Below are 26,243 nucleotides of genomic sequence, written 5' to 3'. Positions count from 1 at the left end.
GGGGCGAGCGCTGACTCTGCGGAATGGTCTGGTGGCTCCAGAGGACCTCCCGCAGCAGAGGCTCCGCTCTGGGCACCCTGCAGCCAGCCTTGCTGGGCGCGAGGAGGGGCAGGATTTTCTCCATCTGCTGAGCTGAGCCCCAGTTTGGGGGCACCTGAACGATCATGCCCCAGTGAGCAGATGCCCAACAGACATTTTTCCAGGTATGACCAAAGGCCAGCGTTTACCTGGGTGAGATCTTGGTAGGAACACAGACAGACTTCTACTAGGTATGCGTTTATTTTCACGTGTAACAGGAAAAAACATAACTAGCACATCACCATGTGACTGTGGGATATATTGCATAGCACAGGACTAAAGTTTGAAGTAAGTAAAATTAAAAAGTAGGTGTGAGTCAAAGGAAATCTTAAGGAAAAGAGAAGAGGAGAGCCTCGGTTAGGACAAAAATTGTGGAGGTGGTATGGGAGGGCCCCGAGTGTGGGGCTCACTCCCCAAGCTTTGAGTAAGAAGCTGGGCTCTGCTCTGAGGCCCCTAAGGGGCTCTACAGAGAAACCCCGCTCCCCGCCCTCGTACTTGGAGCCCAGGGCATCCGCAGAGGAGCGTGTGCTGCATCCAGACGACCCAGGGAGGCAAGTACTTTGTTTCATTTGTTCACGCCCTACAGAACGTCTTAGAAGTTACAAAGCAACAGGAATGCCTGGGTGTCTCAGTCAGTTGGGTGTCCGACTTCCGCCCAGGTCATGATCTCACCGTCCGTGAGTTCGAGTCCCGCATCAGGCTCTCTGCTGACAGCTCAGAGCCTGGAGCCTGCTTCGGATTCTGTGTCTCCTTCTCTCTCTGCCCCTCCCCCCACTAGCACTCTGTCTGTCTCTCTCTCTTTCAAAAATAAAATGAAAACACTAAAAAAAAAAAAAAGTTACAAAGCAACAAAGTGATTTTCCTTAAAAGGGAAGGAGAATCTTCTAGGTACAGCCTTGAGGAAGCAGTGGTCATAAGGCAGCCTGCGTTGGAGGGTCCAAGTGGGACTTGGGGGCGGGGCATAAACGGGGGGCTGAACAGACAACCTTGGCACTGTCCTTGGAGGAGTGTGTGCATGTGGGGGGGTTTGTGCGCACGGCCCCCGTCAAGGCTATAGGAGGAAAACTCAGAGTTCCTGGTACCCTGTTCCCCAGCAAAGTATTGGCACTTCATCAATGTCTGTTGAATCACTGTCGCGCATGGGAGGAGCGCCAGAAGGCAGGGCAGAGGGGTTGCTGGCGTCCTTGGACGTCAGCATACAGCACCCTCTCCTCCTGCCCCTGCTGTTCAGGTTCATGCCTGAGTCTGCTGCCCACATCAGCGTGACATGTCCCCCCGGTGAGAAGTCCACAGTTGCCACCATTAGGTCACATTCTTGTACATTTATGAAACATTTCCTATTAAGATCCTCACCTCGCCCCAAATTCAAAGAATGTTTCTCATCATATAAATCTCAAAATTTTAAAAAAAGGGCTGTTAAAGGAGGACCCTGGAGTTCTACTCAAACAGCTCAGTCCTGCAAGCCAGAGCTGGTCTTACGCCCCCTACTGGACAGCTACAGGGTGTCATCTAAAGACTCACCCCAACTCACCCATGGAAATGGGGGTCAAGGCCAGTGCTCGAGAGGGGCACGACCCTAGGAGATGGGAAACCTGGACATGATGTTCAAGGTATGGAAGCCTTCCAGAGCCCAGAGGGCAGAAGGAGGAGTGGGAAGTCTGAGGGGCACTGTCCAGCAGCCTTTGAGCTGGGAGGGGGGTGGGGCTGGGGTGGCTCAGCTCCTCACATCCCGGACATGGTGGGCAGAGCGGCAGGCTGGCCCCTGTCATGGCTCAGAAGGAGAGTGTGCAAAAGTGGGTCAGAAAGGCAAACCGAGTCGGGAAAGGTCCTCCCCCCCCCGCCCCCAGTCCAGGGCTAGTGGGCAGCTCACGGCCCCAGGGCCCAGTGGGGGCCCTCAGCAGCACCCTGCAGCACTCCGCTCCACGTGGCATGGCTTGCAGAAGAGACGGTTGTTCAGCGGGTAGCAGCCTTGGTCTGTGGGCTCCACAGACAGGAGGGTCCTGCAGTCCTGCGGGAAACGAGGCACAAGTGGATGGACCCCAGCCTGAGCCCTGCAGCCCGGAGCCCGCACGGGGCGGGGTCTCCCCCAGCATCTGTGGATGAATTTCACTGAACGAATGTACTCCCTAAGGGTCAGGGAAGCCTAGGGGCACATTCGATGCGGGCTTTCAGCCACACAGAGGTGTGAGTGATGAGGGCAGGAGTCAGCTGAGGGGAGACCTGAGGACACTCGGAGAATCACGGACACTGAGGGATGATGGAAAGATCTAGAAGGGCCTTAATGAGCGCCCGGCAGCCCTTTGAGAACATAAGCTCTGTGAGGCCATAACCCCGTTTACCGCTAGGTCCCACCTAGACCAGAGACTAGTATACCACACGCATACAATAAACACCTGAAGGAGTAACTGAATCTAGTCCAGTCGCTTCATTTTACAGATGGGGAAACTGAAGGTCTGGGGAAGGATGGGCTTGCCCCAGACCAGAGAGCTGGTTCCAGAGCTGGGACAGGACAGGTTTCCAGGCTGAGTTCAGTGGTCTCTTTTTGCTCCCCTGTCTGTACGGCTTCAACACTGGTACAAACTTTAATATTTCTTATTTTTCAAATCACCAAAGGATTTTGGATCAAGGAGGATGGGGATTCGAGGCCCAAACCTTGCCCACCTTACCATGCTGCCACAGCCCATACCTCATCGGGGCCTCACCTGTACACACACTGGAGAGGAACAATGGGAACAGTTGATGTCCAGGGGCCTGGCTCAGGGCACGGCTGGCATCCTCTGGAATCCGCATGGATCAGACCAGAGGGGCTGGTCCCCAGAGAGACAGCTTGGGTCCTGTTGGGTCCTGGCTGCCATCTGGGCCCAGCACAGCCAAGGGAGAAGGGCGCCCTCATGTGTCTCTTCCCTGAAAATGCACCTCAAGTCCCACAGGGGACTGCAGGCAATTTAATGCCAAGGATCTGTGCTATTTCTAATGGCCACTTGTTTGGTATTCCGAGAGTACCAAGTGTCCAACCTAAGGTCCCCAAGGGCCATATGTGACCTCTCATGTATGTATGTATGTAATCTCTATACCCACCGTGGGGCTCGAACTCAAGACCCCAAGATCAATAGTCACATACTCCCCTGACTGAGCCAGCCAGGTGCCCCTGACCTCTCCTAATTTAGAATCAAGTGAGGAAACACCCCTACTATGACTGAGTCACAGTCTGCGAGGGAGCTGAGGGTTGGTGGAAAGCTGGCTGGACCCGAGTCAGACGGACAAGGGTTGGAACCACTTTTCTCTGCCTCAGTTTATCATCCCTCACCTGAGATGGCACCTTGAAGCCCATTTCCCTCCCCTTCCCTTGAAATGTAACTGCCACAGTCTGAGCTGACTGCTAGCAGCAGGGGGATGACACTCATGGCCACCTTCGCCAAGCTGACCAAGGGCACGCAGGGAGGGCCTATTTGCTCACCAGCCAGGCTCAGGGAAAAGTGAATCACCACTGGGCCTTAATGAGGGCTAGGGTGGTGATAAAAGCTCTTGAATGACATCATTGTTCTTTCAAGATGTGTTATCAGCTGGACCTTGAGCCACAACCAACGCGCAACATAACATGGGCAATATGTCAACTTCTCTCCAAGCCCCCTTGTCACCAGCAGTGCAAACAGCCTCTTGGCTCCAAGCATGTGTATAAATAAGTGCAAAATAAAATAAATGTTTGGAATTGCTCACGGGCTGATTAAGAGATCTCCTCTGAGACGCTCAGAGATTTCCTCTGGGACACCCCACGGATGGCACCCATAAAAGTAGCTACCTTTGTCCCCATCCCCAGAGACGCCAGATCCATCAGCAACATGGGGGTGACAGAGGAAGCGCCAGGGGAGGCCTCTGAGAGCCTCCCCAGCAGGACTGACTCTGTAATTGCAGAGTCCAGGGGCAAAGTGCAAAGCCGAGATCCTTGTTCAAAGAGGAAGCACTTCAAGTCGGTGACAGCAGAGCTCGGAAGCAAGCAGGGGACCCCACTGAGCGGGAGACCCTGTGCAGCTCGGGGGGCATTTCTTGCTGGGGCTACAGCACCGCCTTGAAGCAGCCTCCCCATCTCAGCCTCACTCCACCCTGTAGCCTGAGGTCCAGACTCCTTAGCTTTGGCACAGGAGGCCCTTTTCTTTCCTCTGGCCTCATTGCTACCACACCCTTTGGCACATTCCACTACAGACAAACCTAAAAACTTCCCCCGCTCGGATTCTTCAGCCTTGCTTGTGCCACCGTGGGGTTTTACAGGCCTGTGCCTCTTTTCTGGACTTTCTCCCCCCCCCCCCCCCCCCCGAATGCCTGGCGAACTCCTGCTCATCCTGCAGGACTCTGGTGAAGCATCGCCTCCTCCACAAGATCGCCTTTGATTCCACCACCCTGGTTGGACTTGACCACCGCCTTCTTTGTCCCAAAGCTGATTTGTACATGCTCTTTCACCTGGAGACGATGTCTGTGCCGTGCGTCTGCCCAGCATCCCTCCCTTCCTAGGGTTGTAGCAACTCCTGTCTCCTATGGTTCTGCTTTGCCGGCCCCAGGGGTAGGCAATCGTAGCCCCGGCCAGTGATTGGTCCAGAATGGACATGTGACCCAGGCTGGGCCAATCAGAGCCCTTCTAGGGACTACACCGGTTCCCTTGATGAGGTTTCTAAGTTGGAAGATGTGAAAGCTGGATCATCGGTGGCCAGGCATGTATCCGCCTCCTCACAGAGGATGTTAGCCCACAGGAAGAGGAAACAAAGCAAACACACAAAATAGGCAGGACCGAGATGGAGAGTGAGCCTTGATTATCCGATCAATAACCCCACCATCAGCCTTCCCATGAGACTCTCCTTGAGGAAAAGCAGGATGCCCTTGGTTTTTACCGTCTCTCGGAGCTTTCCTTATTAGACACTATTTGCAATTATCTCCATTCTTATTTGCCTTCGCTACTGAGCTGTGAGCATCTGAGAGCAGAGCCCCCACCCTGACTGGTCACCGTGTCCCAGTGCCCAGCGCAGGCCCGGCACCCCGCGGGCTCTCGGCAGGGCTCCGGGGCCGTGCGGACAGCGCGTCCCCAACTCCTCATTGCCCTACTCACCTCGCACCTGTAGCAATTTTCATGGAAGTTCCTCCCCATGCACTCGATTTTGAAGGCATCCTTCCCGTCTCGAGGGATGATGGGGTTCTCACAGATGCTGCACACAGGGGCGAATTTCCTAGAGGGAAGGGAACCCACGCTCGAGGCGCTCAGCCCAGGACCGCAGAAATTAGCTGTGGGAGCCGGGGCGGCTCTAGTTGGCCTCCGGAGCTATTTCAGATGTGTTGCCATGTGACTGCACCTGGAGCCACAACCACAAACGCCTCTTTCTTCCTGGCAGGAGCAGATGGAGAGTCCTGTGTAATCGGACCCGGCTTCCCAGGGTATAATCAGCTCGAGCCAAGGAAGTGACTGGGGGAAAGTTTGAATTTGAGAAAGCAGAGAAATCTGCTGTGTGTTCACTGGGGCTTAACCCCGTTTCATTTATCTCGTATTGTGGGTCACTGTTTTTTTTTTCCCCTTCCTCTTCCCTTTCTTTTTAGCAGGCACAGCTGCCCTTGTGCAGTGAGCAACTCCAGGACAGGGGCTGAGCCTCAGGCAGAGCGTGTTCTAAGGCGAGCTACTGGGGTCTGGGGGTTTGAATCGTAGCTTCACACTTACCAGCTGGGAGAATTGTCGGCTGTCTGCCTCAGTTTCCACATTGTAAAACAGAACCCTTCAGAGTACCTGCCTGCCTATTAATCCCCAGGCTTGGGGATAAAAGGGCCTAATCCACACTGAGCAGCTGGCCCGGCGCAGGTACCCAGAGCATCAGCTGCAAGCAGGTGTGTGGGGCAGGCCAACTGGTTTCTGGGAGCCCAGAGACCGCAGGAAAGCTCTGCTCCGGCCCCGAGAGCTCAGGCTCGGCGGCTCTGCTCTGGCGGGGCCCCACCCGGTGCGCGGGGTCCCCTCCCGTACCTATAGAAGTCGTCCAGGCAGTACACTTCATTCTGGTTGTCCAGGGCAAAGCTCTCGTCGCCAATGCACCGGGCACAGGTTACACAGGTGAAGCAGGTGGGGTGGAAGGCCTGGCCCAGGGCCCTGATGATGTGTTCCCGGACCACCTCGCCACACTTGCCACACTTCTCCAGAGTGTCCTGGGACAGAGGGACACTGCCTCAGAGCCATCCCATGGGTGTGCTCACTTGAGCCAGAAGGGGTTTCCGGCTGGCTACCCACAGGGGCCCAGAAGGGCAAGGGTACAGGAGACGGGCTCAGCCTGAAACTATCACCCCCAAACCTCTACCGCTGCTTAAAATGAGTCGAGCTTGGCAAGGTATCCTTGGCCCACAGTGAGGAATCCTGCCAAGAAGCTATTACCGCATTTTTTGTTACTAAGACATGCTTAGGGCCCGTGTCCACTAGGGCCCATGGGAGAAATCTCTCTTAAACCTCAGAGTCCTGGAAGAGCTGATATGCTTTTGACCTTGTAGACAATCAACCTTGAAACTCTTAACCTTCTCCATCAGGCCACTTGAAAGCTCAGAGTCAGATTCCATGCTCCACCTTTAGGAATGACTATAGGGGTCTTTTATTCATGTATTTGGGGTACTAACTTTCCCTCTGGTCTCATCTCACTTTCTACTTTGATTTTCCTCTCTTCGATATATATATAAAATATATGTAATATATTATATATATTATATATATAATATATATAATAATATATAATAATATATAATATATATCATATTATATACTATATATTATAATATATCATATTATATACTATATATTATAATATATAATATATATTATATGTAATATGATATATATTATATATTTATATATTATATATAGAATATATTTATATTTATAATATATATTTATTAAATTAACTATAATTTAAATTTTAAATTAAATAAATTTAAATAAGTAAATTTAAATAAATCAATTTAAATAAATCTAATATAAATAAATATATAAACATATAAATAGATAATATATAAATATAACATATTTATATTTATAATATATATTTATTAAATTACATTAAATATTAATATAAATTAAAACATAAATATATTTCTATTTATAATACATAAACATATAACATATAAATATATAAATAATATAATATATAAAATGTATAATATATACATACATTTTGATTTAATGTTTATTTTTGAGAGAGAGAGAGACAGCTCATGAGTGTGAGTGGGGAGGGGCAGAGAGAGGGAGACAGAGGATCAAAGAAGGCTCGGGCTTGAACTCATGAACTGTGAGATCGTGACCTGAGAGCTGAAGTCAGACACTTAACCGACTGAGCCACCCAGGTGCCCACGATTTATTTTTAAAGTTTACTTATTTATTTTGAGAGAAAGAGAGAGAGAGCATGAGTAGGGGAGGGCAGAGAGAGAAAGGGAGAGAGAGAATCCCAAGTAGGCTGCGGAGCCTGGCCCTGGGCTGAATCCCACGAACAACGGTGAGATCATGACTTGAGCCTAAATCAAGAGTCAGATGCTTAAAGGACTGAGCCACCCAGGTGCCCCTCTGATTTCTTTATCTATCTTTTACATTTTATTGTGGTAAGAACACTTAATGTGAGGTCTACTCTCTTAACAAATGTTTACGTGTACAACATTACTATAGGTATGGGTATTTGTGCATTCTTACAAGCTGCCTCAAATCCCTTCTGGAATGAGGATTAAGGGGGTGGGGAAGGGAGGGAGGAAGGGAGGGAGGGAGGGAGAGGGAGGGAGAGAGAGAGAGAGAGAGAGAGAGAGAGAGAGGGAGGGAGGGAGGGAGAGAGGTTACTGAGCAAAGATCCTCCAGCCTGTCCACTTTCTCACCTCTCTTCTAGGCAGGTCTCTTCCGTTCCTGGCTGTGCTCCTGTGTTTATTTAACCTGAGCTCATCTGGACAGATAGGTATGTTTGCCTAAGCTGCCTATAATCTGCTCATATTTGGTGGGGACAGCATTGTCCCCTCTCCGTGTCCTGGGGGCCTCCCTCCCCTCCCTAGAACACTGCCCGAGTCTTCCTCCTGCTGCTTCCAGCTGTCAGCCCACCCTGGCCCCAGCTTCCCCTCAGTGACTCACCTCTGCCTGGCTGCAAGGTGAGAGAAGAGGACAAGACTGTCCTCCACTGTCACGGTGATGGGGGTCAGAAGGATGGGGTGGGGATGGCCTGACTCCTTGCTGCTCCCACCGTGTGCTTTGCTGGCTGTGGTAAGACGGAGACTGGCTGAGACTATCATCGGATCATTCGGGTTTTTCTAGATTATTCCAGCTCCAAATAGTCTACCTCCTTGAACCAGTAATTTTCAAACTGGGACGTGTACCAGAATCACCGGAGAGATTGTTAAAAGTGCAGATCGCCAGGTGCTACCCACCCGCAAGAACAAGGTGAGGCCCGCACACACCCAGGTGACGTGTCTGTGAGTGGTCTTTATGCCACACATCAGCGAGTTAGCAACTCTAACTTCGTGGCATCCAAACTGGCCCTCCCAGACCGCATTTGGTACCCAGAGGTGACACAGATTCCCATAAGGCTGTGCACTGGAGCCTGTGGCTTCAGGTGAGATAGAAGACCACGGACAGGCTCCAGAACCAGATGGGTCTGGGGGAGAATCCCGGCTCCACCGCCTTCTGGACGGTGACCTTGTGTGGCAGGCTGGGTCAATGCCCCCAAGACATACAGGTCCTAATCCCTGGAACCTGTGACTACTTTCAGGGGCAAAGGAGATGGCAGATGTGATTGAGTTCATGGTCCTGACTTGGGGGGATTACCCTGGGTGGGCCCTAAATGCCATCCCAAGGGTCCCTGTAAGGGGGACGCAGAGGGAGATGTGATGCTGAAGAAGGAACCAGGACGCTGAAGCAAGATGCCACCCTGCTGGCTCTGAAGGTGGGCAAAGAAATCAGAGTCTGCAAGGGATGCAGCTGAAGAAGCGGGAAGAGGTAAGGAAACAGATTCTCCCCTAGAGCCTCTGGAAGGAGTGCGGACGTGCCTTTGGACTTCCGACCTCCAGAACCGTAAGAGAACAAATGAGTGTCGTTTGAAGCTATCAAACAACGGTTGCGGTAATTTGTTAGAGCGGCCACAGGAAACTAATACACCTTGGCTGAGCTCCTTCCTCTCTCTGAGCCTCAGCTTCCTCGTCTGTGAAGTGGGTCAGTGGTGCCTGCCTCCCAGGATGATTGTGGGGAATGAAATAATGGGACGCCTTCCAAGTGCCCAGCACAGCGCCTGGTACCTGGAGGCCTAGCCGCAGGGGGGTTACCTGGTAGCAGGATTCACAGAGGGGCCGCCCGTCCTTCTGGTAGAAGCTCTGCCCGGCCAACTGACGGCGACAGGTGCGGCACGTAAAGCATCGGGCGTGGTATTGCCTCTTCATGGCTTCCACGGCCAGCTCTCGGGGGGACACGGTCTTGTGGCAGAAGGCACAGACGTCTGGGGTAGAGACACAGGTTGTAAGCCCTCCGGTCCCGGAGTACTGCACCCAGGCGCCCCCCGGAACAGGGCCCTGGGGGTCGTGAGTGTGGCCTCATTTCAGGAGGAGCAGTAAGAAGGAATGTGACCAGCCTCTGAACGCCTAAATCAGGGCCGCCTGGCTGGCTCCATCGGTGGAGCTCGCGACTCTTGATCTTGGGGTCGTGGGTCTGAGCCCCACACCGGGTGTAGAGATTACTTAAAAATAAAATCTTAAAGGGGCACCTGGGTGGCTCAGTCGGTGAAGCGTCTGACTTCGGCTCAGGTCATGATCTCAGGGTTCATGAGTTTGAGCCCTGCATCAGACTCTGTGCTGACAGCGCAGAGCCTGGAGCCTGCTTCGGATTCTGGGTCTCCCTCTCGCACTGCCCCTCCCCTGCTTGCGCTCTGTCCCTCTCTCAAAAATAAATAAACATCAAAACAAAACAAAAAAAAAAAAAAAAAAAGGAAAGCAAGCAAGCAAGCCTAAATCAAAGAACACAGCATCAAGGGGCGCATGGGTGGCTCAGTCAGTTAAGTGTCTGGCTCTTGATTTCCGCTCAGGTCATGATCTCGCGGTTTGAGTTCGAGCCCTGCAAAAGGCTCTGCACTGACAGCATGGAGCCTGCTTGGGATTCTCTCCCTCTCTCCCCCTGCCCATCCTCCTCCTCTCTCTCTCTCTCTCTAAAAATAAATAAACAGGGGCGCCTGGGTGGCTCAGTTGGTTAAACGTCCGACTTTGGCTCAGGTCATGATCTCACGGTCCGTGAGTTCGAGCCCCGCATTGGGCTCTGTGCTGACAGCTCAGAGCCTGGAGCCCGTTTCAGATTCTGTGTCTCCCTCTCTCACCCTCCCCTGTTCATGCTCTGTCTCTGTCTCAAAAATAAATAAACGTTAAAAAAAATTTTTAAATAAACATTAAAAAAAGAAGAACACTGTCAGGACAAACGGGTTGCCATCTGCAAAAATTTAAAGGAGGGTCCACCGTGATACATTTATACCCAGACAATTCCAAACGTATCAGAGATCTAAGTGTGAAAAATGAAACCACAGGACTAGAAGAAACCAGAGAATTTATTTCATAACCTCGGGGTAGAGAAGGCTTTTGGTGCATGGTAAGCACTTAATAGCTGCTAATTAAATGGGTAACACACGGGGCCAAGGAGGCTGCGGGCAGTCACGCCCTCACCGGGTAGCAGATGGGTAGGACCTCGAAGGACAATTTCGCAAAAAGATCAAAGTTACGAATGCACCTACCCTTTGCCCACAGTATCTCCTCTCCCAGAAATTCTCTCACAAACCTACACACAGGCAAAATGACCTACGTGCAGGGCAATTCGTCTCAGCCTTATCTGTCACAGCAAGAAACCACCTAAGTGCCCATCCGCAGGCGACTGGTCGAATGCATACGGCAGGGCCCTGGGAAAGAATACTATGCACCTGTGAAAAAGGACCCACTTTCTGTTCTGATGTGGAACGGGCTCTAAGATGCTGGAAGGAAAGAAAGCCAAGAGCAGAACAGCCCAGAGTTTGCTGCTATTTGTGGAAAAATGGGCAGGGTTGGAGGGGGGGACACGTACTTGTATTTGCTTGCGTATGCATAACCTATCTCGGGGAGGATATGCGACACATTGACAACAGAGGCTGTCGATCTGGCAGGAAACTGGGTGATACAGGGATGGGGGCAAAGGGGAGGCTTTTCACGGTGTACCTTTTCATGCTTCTTGTTTTGTCTACGTGAGAACATCGTGTGTTCAAAAAACCAAACGGTGAAAAAATTCAAGCCATTCTGCTATCACAGCATGTTTTGCAGAGCAATATTTATTTATTTGCTTATTTATTTATTTATTTTTTTTTTTTTTAATGATTTTTTTTTTCAACGTTTATTTATTTTTGGGACAGAGAGAGACAGAGCATGAACAGGCGAGGGGCAGAGAGAGAGGGAGACACAGAATCGGAAACAGGCTCCAGGCTCTGAGCCATCAGCCCAGAGCCTGACGCGGGGCTCGAACTCACGGACCGTGAGATCGTGACCTGGCTGAAGTCGGACGCTTAACCGACTGTGCCACCCAGGCGCCCCGCTTATTTATTTTTAAATGTTTATTTTTGAGAGAGAGAGAACGAGCATGTGCGGGGGAGGGGCAGAGAGACAAGGGGACAGGGGATCTGAAGCAGGCTCCATGCGGCCGGCAGAGAGCCCAACGTGGGGCTCAAACCCACAAACCGTGAGACCATGACCTGAGCCGAAGTCAGACACTCAATCGACTGCACCACCCAGCTGCCCCTATTTATTTATTTATTTAAAAGTTTATTTTTTTATTTTGAGAGAGAGAGAGAGAGAGAGAGAGGAAGAGTGAGTGAGCAGAGGAGCAGCAGAGAGAGAGGGAGAGAGAATCCCAAGCAGGCTCCGCACTGTCAGTACGGAGCCCGACGGCAGGCCTTGAACTCAGGAACCGTGAGATCGTGACCTGAGCCAAAACCAAGAGTCAGACGCTTAACCGACTGAACCACTCAGGTGCCCCTTGCTGATCAATATTTAAATGGATTTCAGTTATAAAGGAAAAAGGTTAAGGCAGTAAAAATAAAATCGATGTACAGTTCTAAGGCCCATCACTGAACCGTGAGTGGAGACAGATGCTGTGGCCGCTGCTTTCCTACTTTCCCACCTGGAAGCTCATGCTTGTGCAGTGAGGGCCCCCGGGAACCACCCAGAAGCCTTCCACGCCTGAGCCTGTACCTGTGGATGCCTCTCTCTCGTGGAAGCCAACAGGCTCTTCTGGGGGAGGTGGCAGCTCTTCCGAGGGCCTGGGGGGACTGGGCCGAGGCTGGAGTGGAGGCCTCTCTTCCAGGGACTGTGGGGACATGGAAGGGAGGGCAGGAGAGGTGACATCCAGTGGGACCGCACACGGGCCTCTCAGCTCTGCTCCTCCTCTGGCGGCACTGGGCACAGTTAGCCCCACTGCTCAGAGGAGGGAACCAAGGCGCAGAGAAGCAAGCGACCTAACGTCACTCAGTAGGAAGGTACCACCGGGGCCCAAAACTACTTCCTTCTGAGGAATCGCCTGGAATCGTTTTTCCTTGGCCGGGAATCCCTCCCATTTCTACAACGGCCTCTGTTAAGGGCAGAGGATTAAAAATATCTTCTCAGAGCTGAAAGGGGTACTCGAGCGGAAAGAGGGTGGGGAGCCCCTTCTCCAGGGACCTTGAAAAACATGACCAATTTTTAGCAGCTTGAAAGCTTCGAAGAGGGATGGCCCTCAAGCAGGAGCAACCTCCAGGCTTAAGTCCCTGAAAGGCGCAGACTAGCCCTCGCCCTCCCTCGGCCCCCGGGGCTCTGTCTGGGGGGTCGGCAGTACCTGCGGTGGGGGTGGGGGTGGGGGCAGGTGCAGCTGCTCTAAGTCCGAAATGAGGGAGGCCCCCGTCGGGGCAGGGGGCTCCTCATCAGGGGACGGCGGCGGAGGTGGGAGGAGGTCCAGGTCCGGGAGTGCGTCCTCGCCATCCAGGGTAGGAGGAGGGGGAGAACACCCTGCAACCAAAAGGGGAGAGAGGCTTGGAGGGAGTCTCTCTCTGCAGGTGGACAGAAGAGGTGTCCACTTTCCCAGAAGGCCATGCAGCGTGAGGGGCTAAGAGCTCAGGTCCAGGGTCACCGAGACCTGGGTTCTGCCTCTGGCTCTGCCACTGACTTGCTGTGGGTCCTCAGGCAAGAGACTCAATCTCTCTGGATCTGTTTGCTTAGTTGAAAAATGGCTATCCATCTTTGCGGGCTGTTGTGAGGGTTAAGTGAGGGGGGCAGGTAAAATGGCGCAGGCTCCAAAAACAGCACCTGTCAGAACCCTCCAGAACAGGGGTGCCGGGGTGGCTCCGTCGGTTAAGTATCCGACTTCAGCTCAGCTCGTGATCTCACAGTTCGTGGGTTCAGGCCCCGCGTCGGGCTCTGTGTTGACAGCTCTGAGCCAGGAGCCTGCTTTGGATTCTGTGTCTCCCTCTCTCTCTGCCCCTTTCCCACTCGCTCTCTCTCAAAAGTAAATAAAAACATTTTAAAAATGTATAAAAAATTAGCATCCCTTATTCCTTTTTACTTTTTTTCCATGTGGATACTAGAACATTATTTTATTTTTTAATATTTTTAATGTCTACTTATTTTTAGAGAGAGAAAGAGAGAGAGTGCAAGAAGGGGAGGGGCAGAGACAGAGAGGGAGACACAGAATCCGAAGCAGGCTCCAGGCTCCGAGCTGTCAGCACAGAGCCAACGCGGGGCTCGAACTCACAGACTGCAAGATCATGACCTGAGCCGAAGTCAGATGCTCAACCGACTGAGCCACCCAGGTGCCCCATAGAACATTTCAAAATAGGAGGCCTGCATTGGTGACCTGCTTTATATTTTCATTGGCCAGTGCTGACACAGACCTTTTTTGGATCTTGATTCAAAAGATAAATCATCTCATGAATTCTCATTTTGTAGATAAGGAAGAGTGAACTATTCTACTGAATATGCAAGAAATATACGCAAGATACAACACAAATACACAGTATACGGTATACAAGAAAAGACAGCAAACCTTTCGTTCTGCTATAGCCCAACACTTGAAAAGTATTTTTACGGCATGTCAGGGAAAATTAAGAGTGGAGAGAGCATTAGATAATGGCCATCTTTGGACATGCACCCTGAAGAATGCGGTGCTGAAATGACCCAGTTACTGGGGTTTCCTTTAAATTACTTCACAGAAGCTATCAACGCTAGCCAAATTATGGAAGGAGTCCAAATATCCATCGACGGATGAACGGAGAAAGAAGATGTGGTATGTATACACACACACACACACACACACGCACGCACACAATGGAATATTACTTGGGGATGAAAAAGAATGAAATCTTGCCATTTGCAACAACGTGGATGGAACTAGAATGTGTCAGGCTAAACGATAAAAGTGAGTCAGAGAAAGACAAATACCATATGATTTCACTCATGCGGCATTTAAGAAACACAATAGATGAACATAGGGGAAGGGAAGGAAAAATAAGATAAAAACATAGAGGGAGGCAAATCATAAGAGACCCTTCCTTTTTCCTAAAATGTTTTAATGTGTATTTACTTTTGAGAGAGAGCACAAGTGGGGGAGGTGCAGAGAGAGGGGGGGACAGAGGATCCGAAGTGAGCTCTGTGCTGACATCAGCGAGGCCGATGTGGGGCTTGAACTCACAAACTACAAGATCGTGACCTGAGCTTAAGTCAGATGCTCAACCGACTGAGCCACCCAGGTGCTCCAAACCATGGGAGACAAATACAGAGAACAAACTGAGGGTTGCTGGAGGGGGAGGTGGGTGGTGGGGGGGAATGGGCTAAATGGGGGATGGGCATTAAGGGGGGGACTTACTGGGATGAGCACTGGGTGTTGTAAGTGATGAATCACTAAATTCTACTCCTGAAACCATTGTTACGCTATATGTTAACTAACTTGGATTGAAATAACATTTAGAAAAATAATAAAAAAATAAATCACAAAAGAAAAGTAAAAAAGAACACAGAAATGGAATAGACGATACAAATGTGGCAAAATCTTATCAACTGTTGATACTGGATCCAGGATAAGCAGGATTCCTCTAGCTGCTCTATTCTGTGTATGTTCGAAAATTTCATTAAAAAAAAAAAAAAAAAAGAACCCAATAGCAAACGCTAGTACAAACCCAAGAAAAGCACCCTGGCATGAAGTCATGTTCAAGGTTAGCACAGCTTAACGCCTGCAGGGAAGGCTGAGGCCCACGCGGTGGGGGGCGGGGGGGGGGGGCCTGGATCCCAGGGCTCTGCACAGGGAGGAGGAGGGCTGGGTCTCACCCAGTTCCTGCCTCAGCCCCAGGCTCTGCTCTGTCCAGGAATGCTCACTATTCTGTGGGGGTGACCTCCACCCCTCCATGCTGTCCTGTCGAGGCACTGCCCAGCTTCCCTGGAGGAGGCGACTGGGGGTCAGGCCCTGAAAATCCTCTGTTGGCTGCCATGTGCAGGGACAGCACTATTCTTAGTGCCCCAGGGAGAGAGGGCACGGAGTCTGGTCCGCGTCTGCCCTCCGTCCCCCTCCTATGTCTGGGGCACAAGGCAGGCCAGGCCTCACAAGGTCAGACTCTCTTCACACCCATGGAAAGCAGATGGAAAGCGCCTGAGGCCCTGCCCCCTAAAGACCTGGGCTCTGTCCCATTCCCTGCTGATTCACGGGGGCACCTCTCTGGGCTTCGGGTTTCTTGTCCATTCGAGAAAGATAATGAGCCCCTTCTGCTTTCTCCCAAGGACTGAGGGACTGTACAGATGGGAAGATTATTCTAGACCTGTGAGTAAGCCACAGAATCATCTGGGGGCTTGCTCAAAGGCAGATGGTGAGCCCCACCCCCAGAGCTTCTGACTCAGCAGGCTTGGGGGGAAGTGCCTGATAATTTACATTTTTGAAAAGTTCCCAGGTGAAGCTGCTGGTTCAAAGGCCACACTTCATTTTTTGTCTAAGTTTATTTATTTTGGGAGAAAGAGAGACAGCACAAGTGGCAGAGGGGTAGAGAGAGAGGGAGAGAGAGACAGAACCCCAAGCAGGCTCCGTGCTCTCAGCACAGAGCCAGACACGGGGTTCGAACTCACAAACCGTGGGATCCTGACCTGAGCCGAAACCAAGAGTCAGATGTTTAACTGACTGAGCCTCCCAGGCGCCCCACAAAGGCCACACTTTGAAAACTAGTCTTTCAAAGGCACCTGGGTGGCTCAGTCGGTTAAGTGTGTGACTCTTGATTTCGGCTCAGGTCACGATCTCATGGTTCGTGAGTTCGAGCCCCTCATCTGGCTCTGTGCTTACAGTGCAGAGTCTGCTTGGGATTCTCTCTCTCTCTGTTCTTCCCTAGCTCTCTCTCTCTCTCTCTCTCTCAAAATAAATAAGAAAGAAAGAAAGAAAGAAAGAAAGAAAGAAAGAAAGAAAGAAAGACAGACAGGCAGACAGACCAGTCTTCTACTCCCCAAGCTTCTCCTGCTTACTGCCTTTGGGCTAGAACAACAGTTCTCAAGTGTGGCCCCCCCACGGAAGCATCAGCATTACCTGGATATGTGTAAGAAATGCAAATTCTCTGGCCCCACCGCAGACCTGCTGAATCAGAAACACCCGGGGTGGGGCCGAGCCGGCTCTGTTTGAACAAGCCCCTCATGGAGCTGAGGCTGCTCCAGTGTGAGAGCCTTGCTCCAGATGAGCTCAAGTGAGTCAGGAACCGGATCACGGAGAGGCAGAGGCACGCTCAGGCCTCTCCCGGGACCTGCCTTCTGTCCCCAGCCAGGATAGGAATTCAAGACAGAGAGGGGCTTGAGGCCACCAGGCGGGTGTGCAGAGGACCCCGGGCGATTCTGTTCGAGTGGCCACGAGCAGGAAGAGGAGACGCAGCTTTTTAAAGAGAAGCCGAGAAAAACTGACTCCTGACTGTGAGCTGGTGCATCCGTGTAAGTGCACGCGAGCATCTAGAGGGGAGTGGGGACCGCTGCCAGGATGAAAGGGCCAAAGAGACGTGTGTGGATTGCCCAGGGGACAAGTACTGGATGGGGCGTCAGGGGACAGCCTGCAGCAGAGATGGCTCCCGCTTTGTGTTCTGTGCTCAGACCAGACTCATGACCAAGCTGCTCACCTAGAACCTGTCTCACTCAAGTGAGGCCGAACCCCAAGATTCCCCGCGCTCTGCCCGTTTGCCAGTTTGGCAAGCAAAACGGCGGGCCGGCCGCTGCTAGGCACCCCTCCCAGGCTCTGGTTTTGTTGCCACAAAATCCACCCATCCCAGGATCCGATGACCCATGAACATGTCCCGGAAACGTTGGCGTCTGGGCATCTAAACTATGTTTCCTGGACTCCCTCTCCTATGCAGAAGGGACGTAAGTTTCTTCAACTGGATCACCTGTCCTGATGTGTGAATTCCGGTCATCGTGGTCCTGGCTCTACATGGAAGCACCTGGAAGAGGCTGTGTTCTTGTGATGTGTGGTTAGGAAGGAAAGATCGGTTCACAAGGTTGGGTCGTATGAAGAGGCATGCTGCACGAACGTCCGTGCATTCCCACACGTGTGTACGTGTGGCCCTTTCTCCTGCCCCTTTCTGGCCACCTGGAATTGGCAGCTCTACTGGTCTTTAGGTGGTTTGTGTGGTGATGGACGCACAGGGCTGCCCTAGCCTTGCTCGGGGACAGCAGGTCCCAGGGGGACCTCCGGAGGGTTGTCCTTGATGTCTCTTTGCTTCCCGATTCCACCTGGTGTCCCATTAGTCAAGACATCCCCCTGCCCCAGGCCCCTGGATTGTCCTTCTTCCTTGTTTCTACCCAACCAACAGCTGAGACTCCACGGAGTGGCAGGGAGAGAGGACCGGAAGGCTCTCTGTCACCACGGCAGCAGAGCCAGGCACAAGGTAAAGAAAAGCCATTTATGACGCAGATCCGTTCTGTGATGGGTGTGTCATATACACGACCAAATTCCCACTTTCCAGAGCAGGGAACCAAGCAAAGAAACAGCTTGCGTAAGACCACACAGCACGTGAGTGGCAGAGCCCGCGAGAGAATAAAACCCCCTCTGAGGTCCTCCGACATGCCCGATGCATTCCTGCCGCAGGGCCTTTGCACTTGCTGTTCCCGCGGGCCAGCTCTATCCTGTCATTCAGGTCTTATCAGAGCTGAAATGTCACCTCCTTGGAGAAGCCATCCTGACTACCCCATAAAAAGTTGTACTCCGCACCTCTTCACCGTGTTTTATTTCCGTACAGCACTTGTGTCTCCCCAACATATAATTTTGTCATCTGTTTCCCCCGCTAAGATTTAAGTTTCCTGTAGGCTGAAAGCCTTGTCTTCCTTTACTTGTCCCCAGTGCCTGGCCCAGAAAAGTAACCGCAGGTAACACATTTAACACTTTCTACATGGCAGGCGCTGGCCTCAACGTATGTTTTACTTCTTCCATTCCTCACAACAACCCTCTGAGGAAGGTACTATCATTACGCCCACTTTATAGATTAGGAAACTGAGGAACAGAGAAGAGCCAGGATTCAAACCTAGGCAGGTGGGTTTGTGTCTGCCTGGCACATAGTAGGTGCTTGATGAATGAATGAATGAATGAATGAATGAATGAATGAATAACGTCAGAGTCGGCCCCTTCCTCCCCACCTCAGTGCTGCCTCTGAGCCAACCTTCTGCCCAGCCCCCTCACCCTCTTACCTCCATTGGAGAGCTGAGATGGTACAGCTGGCCCTGGGGCTGCGGCCTTGGCAGGTGGAGTCCAAAGGCTGGGCCTCCCTGTCGAGCCAGCCCCGGGTGCCTTGGTGGGAGCAGGGGGCTCCCGGGAGCGGCCAGGCCGGGCCTCGCAAGCTGCCCGCCTCACTTCCTCGGCCACAGCCTCATCCCGACGCGGGGGTGCCAGTGTGATGAAGACAGACGAGGCGACCCTCTTCTCAGGCTTCGAGGCCATCGTCTCCGCTCCTGGTGGTGCTGGGGACAGAGCGGGGCACAGGCTTGGGCAGGGCTTAGGGCACAGGGATGTGCTCCACCTAGACAGACAGACATCCCCAGGGCATCGAGCCTCCCTTCTCCTGACAAGACAGGAGCAGCCGCTCTACTGTGCCAGCGGCCCGGGCCAGCCCCACCAGAGACAAAGGGCCTGGGGACGTCCTTTGGGGGAGGGTGGGCGTCCACCAGGTGACTTGGCCGCAGGGATGGGACCCAACGGTCCTGACCGCCCCTCCCCTGCCAACCTACACACCTGGGGGAGCAAAGGGCAGCCCTGCCCTGCTCACCTCACAAATGATTAATTTTCCTCAAGTGCGAGGCTCCTGCCGGCCCTCTGGCTCCCCACCCCCGGTGCTGGTCCCAGCCCAGGGCCCGGCCTGCCACTGGGCCACACCCCAGTTACCTCCCTCCCCTGGGATCCAATTCTCCTGGGAGGGAGGAAGTTCCGGGGGTCCAGGCCAGCTCTGCTGGGGGAGGGAGACAGCGTCAACTGTCAGAGCACAGGGGCGGGTTCCAGGAGGCAGAAGGGGACAGGAAAACAATCAGAGCTGCTGTTGATCAAGACCTACCCTGCCCGCGCTGCCGTAAGCACTTTCTGCCCCCTGACTTCTAAATCCTCCCAACTGTTGGGGGAGAGGCACTATGACTATCCTGACAGATGAGGAAACAAAGGTTCAGAGAGGTAAAGTCACTTGTTCGGGGTCACACAGCAGCGGAGCTGGGATTTGGACGCAGGGCCCAGGCTCTTGGCCACTCGGCCCTGCCACCCTCTCCCAGCCCAGCCCACAAGCCCGCATCCTTCTCTCTGTGTCAACCTCTGTATCCAATCAAGTCTTGATTCTATCGTCAGACTCTCTCACTCTGTCCCATCTCCAAAACCAGGCCCTGGTTCAGGCAGGGATGGGAGCGCCAGTGGTCTCCATTCCTGCCTCCTGCCTTGATCTTCCTAGACCATCAATCTGTCTCCCTGTTACTCAAAAGCCTGCCATGGCTCCTACTAGCAAATTCCTCTGGCTTCAACTTCTTTTTTGACCACCCTGGACCATTCACCTTTTCTCAACTTTCTCTCTTACCTGCCTTGGTGTGTTCCCACCCCCTGGTTTTCCTCCCCTGCCCCTACCCCGGGGTGAGCGTCAGTTTTTTCAGCTCAGACATCACCTCTCCACGAAACCTCCCCTGATTCCTGACCCTCTCCCTGGGGCAGCTGTCTGCTTCCTCAGGGTGATGACAGCCCATCATAGGACATACTGGCTCAGGGTCACCATGTCTGCTCCTACTCCCCAAGTGACTGCACATGACTTCAGCTATGCCCGCAATCTTTGTGACCCAAGTCCAGAGTGGGCATCAGAGCAAGAATCTGGGAGCAGAGCGGCATTCCTGATGTCAAGGGCCCCATTTTCCATCTCCCAGGTTGTGCCTGCAAACAGTAACCTCCAGGGCCAAGGCTGAGGGGGGCCGTGCGGGTGGGGGGAAGGCAAGTGACCACATTCAGCCAGGAGGACTCCTCACTGGGCTCCCAGGGATGAAAAGCACCCTTCTTTCTAACTCACTCTGTGGCTGAGCCACTCTGACATGGCCTCAAAGCCATCGAGAGAGCCATGGAGAGGAGAGTTAACAGAGACCCAGAGAGTGAATCTCAAGAAGTGGGGCTGAGGGACCCTAATGACAGACTTGGAGCCCGAGTGGCCACTCACAGGGCCCCCTCTGTATCTCAAAGCCACTGGCCACCTGGGTCTCTCTTGGTGACTGAAGGAATTACAGGAGCAAACACAATACACGTCCCTCAGTTCCTCTTAAATTGGTTTACACGTTTGGTTAAAACATATAGCTCAGTCTGATTAATAAAAATATCCGTTCTGAATAAGGAACCCAACACAGGAAGAGAGCTTTAAAAGTTCTTCAAAAGTACTTTCCTTTGGGGGCCCCTGGGTGGCTCAGTCGATTAAGCATATGACTCTTGGTTTTGGCTCAGGTCATGATCTCACGGTCCCGTGAGTCTGAGCCCCACATCAGGCTCTGCACTGACAGTGTGGAGCCTGCTTGGGATTCTCTCTCTCCCTCATTTTCTCAAAATAAATACATAAACTTAAAAAACAAATAAAGAAAAGTACTGTCCTTTTGTTTCTTGTTCTGGAAGTGATGTCTGGAAGTGTATAGACTTATGTGAGCTGTCCTAGTGATATAAAACCATATGGTTTTGGGGCGCCTGGGTGGCTAAGTCGGTTGAGCATCCGACTTCATCTCAGGTCATGATCTCGCGGTCCGTGAGTTCAAGCCCCGCGTCGGGCTCTGTGCTGACAGCTCAGAGCCTGGAGCCTGCTTCGGATTCTGTGTCTCTCTCTCTCTCTCTGCCCCTCCCCCGTTCATGCTCTGTCTCTCTCAGTCTCAAAAATAAATAAACGTTAAAAAAAATAAAAAAAAAACCCAAAACCATATGGTTTTATCCTTTGCCTTTACACTTTGTTACGAGTTTAAGAGTCTATTTTTGTAAGCGGTTTTCAGAGATTTACATCCAAGAAACAACAACAATGGCACTTGCTGTGTGCCAGGCACCGCGGTACAAGCTTTCTGAGTCTCAAAACGCACCTGAGTCGCAAAACAGCCTGTTACGCCCCCACTTTACAGGTAGTGCCATGTGAGGCCCCGAGAGGTTAAGTGATTTTTCTAGGCCGTCTCGGCAGATGCAGAATTCTAAATGAGCACCATTTGACCCGAGTCCCAGGGTGTCCTTGGACCTGAGATGCCACACTTTTTCCTTCCCTGGATGGTACGGGGGCCTCCAAATCCTCAGCCTGTTCTCACCCCAGAGTGGCCCAGTCCAGATCTATTATCCTGTGGTCAGTCATTCTGGGCTCATCCCCAGACAGAATGCTGTGGATGCCCCCTCCGCCTCCCTCCCACCCTGCTCTGACCCCCACTCCGCCCCAGCCCACTCCTCTGGGAAGTCAGATCTGTGGGTTTCTCGGAAAACATCCAAGGCAAACGTCCTAGTTGGGAGGCCAGATGTTCACAGCTGGGCAGTTCCACCCGCCCCCACCCCTCCCTGCGGTTCCCGGCAGGGACTTCTTTGGGGCCCTGGGGGAAGGGGTCGAGCTGGGATTTTCAAAAGCCTGTCAGTCAGGCCCAAGGCTGCTAGGAGAGGGAGCCTAGGCCTCCTCTGGTCCCACTGCCCCCAGGTCACCCCAGAGCGGGTGTGTGTGTGTGTGTGTGTGTGTGTGTGTGTGAGAAAGCTCCCTGTGGGGCTACTGGCCAGCCGCACCCAGGGGACCCTCCTCCCCCATCCTTCCTCCCACAGAGGGCGAATCTGAGATCCAGTTGGGTAAGCGGAGAAAGTGGGAACAAAGGGAAAGAAAGTCATTTCCTGTCGAGAGGAAGGAAGGAGGCTGAGATCCAGCCAGCCAGCCACCCAGCCCGGCTTTAGGCTGCAGCCCAGGGCAGGGGACAGGCTGCCTGAGCTGGAGAGCCTCCCGGTAGTGCCCCCCTCCTTCCCTTCCTTCCTACTCCTTCAAACCCCCTCCGAAAAACTCTGGAACCACCTGTAAGCTTTGTTCTTTAATACTTTGACCAAGCAATCTATGCTTGGTTCAGAATTAGATTTGTGGGGTTGGGGGGTGGTGGCAATGAGACGGTGCCCACCCCCACCGCTGAGGACCCCGCAGCCTTGGGTAGAGGCTCCCCTTCCCCCTCTCCTACCTCAGGGAAGCCAAGGAAGCACACGGAGCTGGATTCACACCGGGCCCCACCTCTTTCCTGCTGGGTGACCCTGAGCAGGTCACTGACCCTCTCTGGGCCTCAGTTTTTTCACCAAGTGAGAATTAAAAAGGTCTGTCCTGAAAGGTGGTTGGCAGACAGGGCACAAGGAGAGAAGGTGCGGGAGATCTCGGTACTAGGTAGGTGCCAAGAGCCAGCTGGTTATCCAAGCTCCTGATGAGGAGAAGCCCCCAGCTGCTGGGCTGGCTTGGGGGGCCTGGGAGGACCCGACTTGGCCTCCGTCGTTAAGAGCAGGAATCTGGGCGCTGCCCAAGCTCTTCCCGGGGTCCTCGGGGATGGGCCGGAGGGGGATCCACGCCAAGACGCCCCCACGGCACACCCCTTCCCAGCCCACCCTCCCCCCCCCACCCCAGGGATTTGAGGCCCAGAGAGGGGCGGCCCTGGGGCCCCTCCTCTTCCCTCGCCTGACCCGGGCTGGGTAAAGGGGCCCGGAGCTCCCCCAAGCTCCGGAAACCCGGCGCCCTCCCGCAGGCAGCCTAGCTGGGCGACCGGCCGGGTCACGGTGGGGCGCCGCCGGGGACTTTAATTCGATCCATGTGCGGGACGCTGTCCTCTTTGTGCGGGAGCTTCCGCCCTGCCCACCTCTTCCCCTGGCGCCCCTGCTCCCGGGCAGGGACACCGGTCCTCCCCCGGCTCCGGGGACAGAGACCGGGGGCTGGGACGGGAGGCGGCCCCCCGCCCCCCCCTCCCCGGAGCGCCGGGGCTGGGGTCCCGACCCCGGAGGGAGGGGAACGTGGGGGGGGGGGGAGGGCTCCGGCCAGGGGCGGCCCGCGCTGTCACCTGTGTGCCGCCGGGGCAGGGACGGAAGGACAGGATCCCCCTCGCCCCGCTTACCTGCGTCGCCCGCGCCCCCAGCGGCTCCGGTCCGACGCCCGAGCGAGCAGAGCCGGGAGCGGCGCGGCGCCTCCCGCCCCCTCCGCCCTCCCCGCCCCTCGGCTCCCTCCGCCCCGCCGCCCCGGCCGCCTTACCATAAAAGGTGAAGCTCAGGGGGAGGGGGCCCGGGGTTCCCGCCGGCGGAAGCGGCTCCTACCTGCCCCCCCACCTGCCCGGCCTCGCCCCGCGCCGCCCCCGCCGCCCGCCCTTTGTTCCCTCGACCCCTCCTCCCGGCTCCAAGGCCCAGTCCCGGGGTGGGAGGCCTCCCCCGCTGCCCACTCCCCTCCCTTTGCGCGCCCTCCGGGGTCCTTGCCCCCTCCCCCTTCCCTAGGTCACCTGGGTTGGCGGCCCACCTGCCCGGTCGGGTGGAAGGGGGGTGGGGGGTACTTACGTCGGAGTTTGGCCTCAGCTCTCCTAGGGTCCTAAGAGTCAGGTGGACCTGGGTTCCAAGGCCATTCACTAACCGAGTGACCCTGGGCAGTCACTCCGCCTCCTGGAGCCTCCTTCTCTCGTCTGTAAAATGGGAGTGCTGGCTGCCTGGGGTCAGCCTGAGGATAAAAGAGGATAATGACGGTGAGAAGCACCGGGGTAGCCAGTGGTCAGTATATACTGGGCTTGGGGCTTTTTTAGGGGGTGACCCTGGGTGGGTGTCTCAGATGTCCAGGGGAACAGGTCATCTCAGTTTGCTGTCATCACTGCTTGTGGGGATCTGTAAGCCCTTGGGTCCCAGTGTCCCCCGCCCCTGGGGCAGAGGCCCCTTCAGGAAGCCGGCTAGGCAGGGCCCAGCCAGCAATCAGGTCACCTGGTTTGCCACTCTGGTTCCAGTCTCTGACTCTCTCCCACCTCCTGCACTCCCCCCACCCCCCCCCTCCAAGCCAAAGTAGATAGAATTTGGAGAGGGGAGGAGTAAACAGAGCCTGGGCCCTGGGACAGGAGATAGAGCCTGGATGGGCCGCCTGGGTCCCTGGAGGCCTCGGGGAACATTGCTGGGAAAAGGAATCTGGGTCTGATTCAGAGGCAGATTGTTCTTTTGATTAAAGCCACAGCAGCTGAGGCCAGAGGAGTGCTGGACCCAGCGGCATCTGGGGGAAGAGGCCAGGCAGCCTCTGGCTTTCCCCTGTGGCCCAAGTTACAGTCGCGCTGGCCAGGATGGCTCTGGTGTTGCTCCCGAGGGAGGGGCTCAAGCGCAGGGGGGTCATGAGGGGGTACTTGGATCCCTCACCTCTCCTCCTCTTCCTCCTCCCAGCCTAAGTCCCTCACCCACTTTTGTCATCCTCTTTTATGGACCGTCTCAGCCACGTTGCAATAACAACATCGTAGGAGCTACTGACGTCGACATCTGCAGGCGCCCCACCTACAGACCTTTCCACTGAATCTCCAGGACGGCCCGTGCGGCAGGGCTGGTTCTTTCCGCTTCACCGTTGAGGAGACCGAGGCTCCAAGAGGTGCGAGGCCACACGAGGGGCGAGTGGCAGAGCTGGGTTCAAATCCGAACCAGCCAATGCCCCTGGGTGCACACACGGCTGTGCTGGGCCTGTGGCCCCTGTGCACCTGCGGCCCTCACAGATGCAGAAGTGGAGGCTTGAGGGCGGAGGGGACTTAGACTCCAGGCTGCCTGGGGCCTGGGTCAGGCTCATTCCCCCCCCCTCGCCCCCTCCCTGTAGCACTTCTTGGAGCAGTCTTCCCCAGGAGGAAGGAGGGGGCTGCTGACTGCCAGAGATGGGAAGGACCTTACAGAGGAAGCTGCGATCCAGGGGTTTGCAGATAGTTTGGGCCCTAGAACCCCCTTTTCCAGCGTTTTGTGACCCAGAAGCTTATTTAAAACAGATAAAAATGGGGCCACCGTCCCTCATTTTCATATGCCCTGAGCCACCTCCCTGCGCCCCCTGCACGGGACAATGAGGCACCGAAGGGTTGAGCTGGGGCCTCGTCCAAAGTCACACCAACTCCATCTGGGGCCCAGACCTCTGCACATCTGCTCTGGGTTAAGACTGGCTGGGGAAGGGGGAAGGTCGAAGGGACATGTGGAGGTCCAGCTGCCACCACCTACCTGCTGTCCAGCACCCCCGGCCACCCGTGCCACCTCCGTCTCTGCTCCCGCGTGGAGAGGAGTGTCCTGGTTAAGGCTGTCCCACACCAGCAGCCCGGATGGTGTCAGTGTCACCTTGGCAGGTGCCAAGCTTCCTGCAACGGAAACCCAGGAAGTGCATTGGATGGGAACACACGCCCTTTGTCCGCAGGCTCAGAGAGGCCCTGCTCCCTCCCCGTCTCCATCCTGCTAGTCTTGGACCAGCTCTCTTCCAAGCCATTGAGCAAAGGGCCTCCATCTTTTATTAGGGCTGTGGCATCTGAGACCCCAGGTGGCAAGGAGGGGGTGGGAGAGAGATTGGGGGGAAAGATCCAGGGCAGCGCGGACATTTGCTGCCCAGTCAGAGGGCAACGTGGCACCCACAGAAGAGGGCTTTGATGCAACAGACATGGTGGGGCACCTACTGTGTGCTAACAACGAGTGGAGGAACCCAAGGGAATCACGTCAGACATAA

General features: G+C 54.1%; 1 protein-coding gene across 6 annotated transcripts; it reads right to left on the bottom strand.

The window, feature by feature from the left end:
- Positions 1-260: 260 nt before the first annotated feature.
- FBLIM1 (filamin binding LIM protein 1) lies at positions 261-25,895 on the bottom strand. Of its 6 annotated transcripts, XM_027060328.2 has the most exons (9): positions 25,751-25,895; positions 24,092-24,248; positions 18,769-19,038; positions 12,920-13,089; positions 12,301-12,415; positions 9,376-9,545; positions 6,071-6,249; positions 5,174-5,291; positions 261-2,086 (listed from the first exon to the last, which is right to left on the bottom strand). In XM_027060328.2, the coding sequence occupies exons 3-9, from the start codon at positions 19,016-19,018 to the stop codon at positions 1,973-1,975; spliced, it is 1,116 nt and encodes a 371-aa protein (XP_026916129.1). In that variant the 5' UTR covers positions 19,019-19,038; positions 24,092-24,248; positions 25,751-25,895; the 3' UTR covers positions 261-1,972. The 6 variants fall into 6 exon arrangements, with proteins under 6 accessions (XP_026916129.1, XP_026916128.1, XP_026916127.1 ...); XM_027060327.2 differs by lacking the exon at positions 25,751-25,895 and having other exon boundaries at positions 24,092-24,389; XM_027060326.2 differs by lacking the exons at positions 24,092-24,248; positions 25,751-25,895 and adding an exon at positions 23,662-23,781.
- Positions 25,896-26,243: the final 348 nt, after the last annotated feature.

The sequence above is a fragment of the Acinonyx jubatus genome, chromosome C1, assembly GCF_027475565.1.
Source record: "Acinonyx jubatus isolate Ajub_Pintada_27869175 chromosome C1, VMU_Ajub_asm_v1.0, whole genome shotgun sequence".
In the NCBI taxonomy this organism is placed as follows: domain Eukaryota; kingdom Metazoa; phylum Chordata; class Mammalia; order Carnivora; family Felidae; genus Acinonyx; species Acinonyx jubatus.
The sequence above is the reverse complement of the archived record's forward strand: the minus strand, read 5'-3'. Positions and strand labels throughout refer to the sequence as shown.

Coding starts and splice junctions, on each gene's coding strand:
- FBLIM1 (XM_027060328.2), bottom strand. CDS start 19,018: ATGGCCTCGAAGCCTGAGAAGAGGGTCGCCTCGTCTGTCTTCATCACA. Junction 12,416..12,919: donor CACCCCCACCCCCACCGCAG/GTACTGCCGACC, acceptor ATGTCCCCACAG/TCCCTGGAAGAGAGGCCTCC. Junction 9,546..12,300: donor CGAGAGAGAGGCATCCACAG/GTACAGGCTCAG, acceptor TCTCTACCCCAG/ACGTCTGTGCCTTCTGCCAC.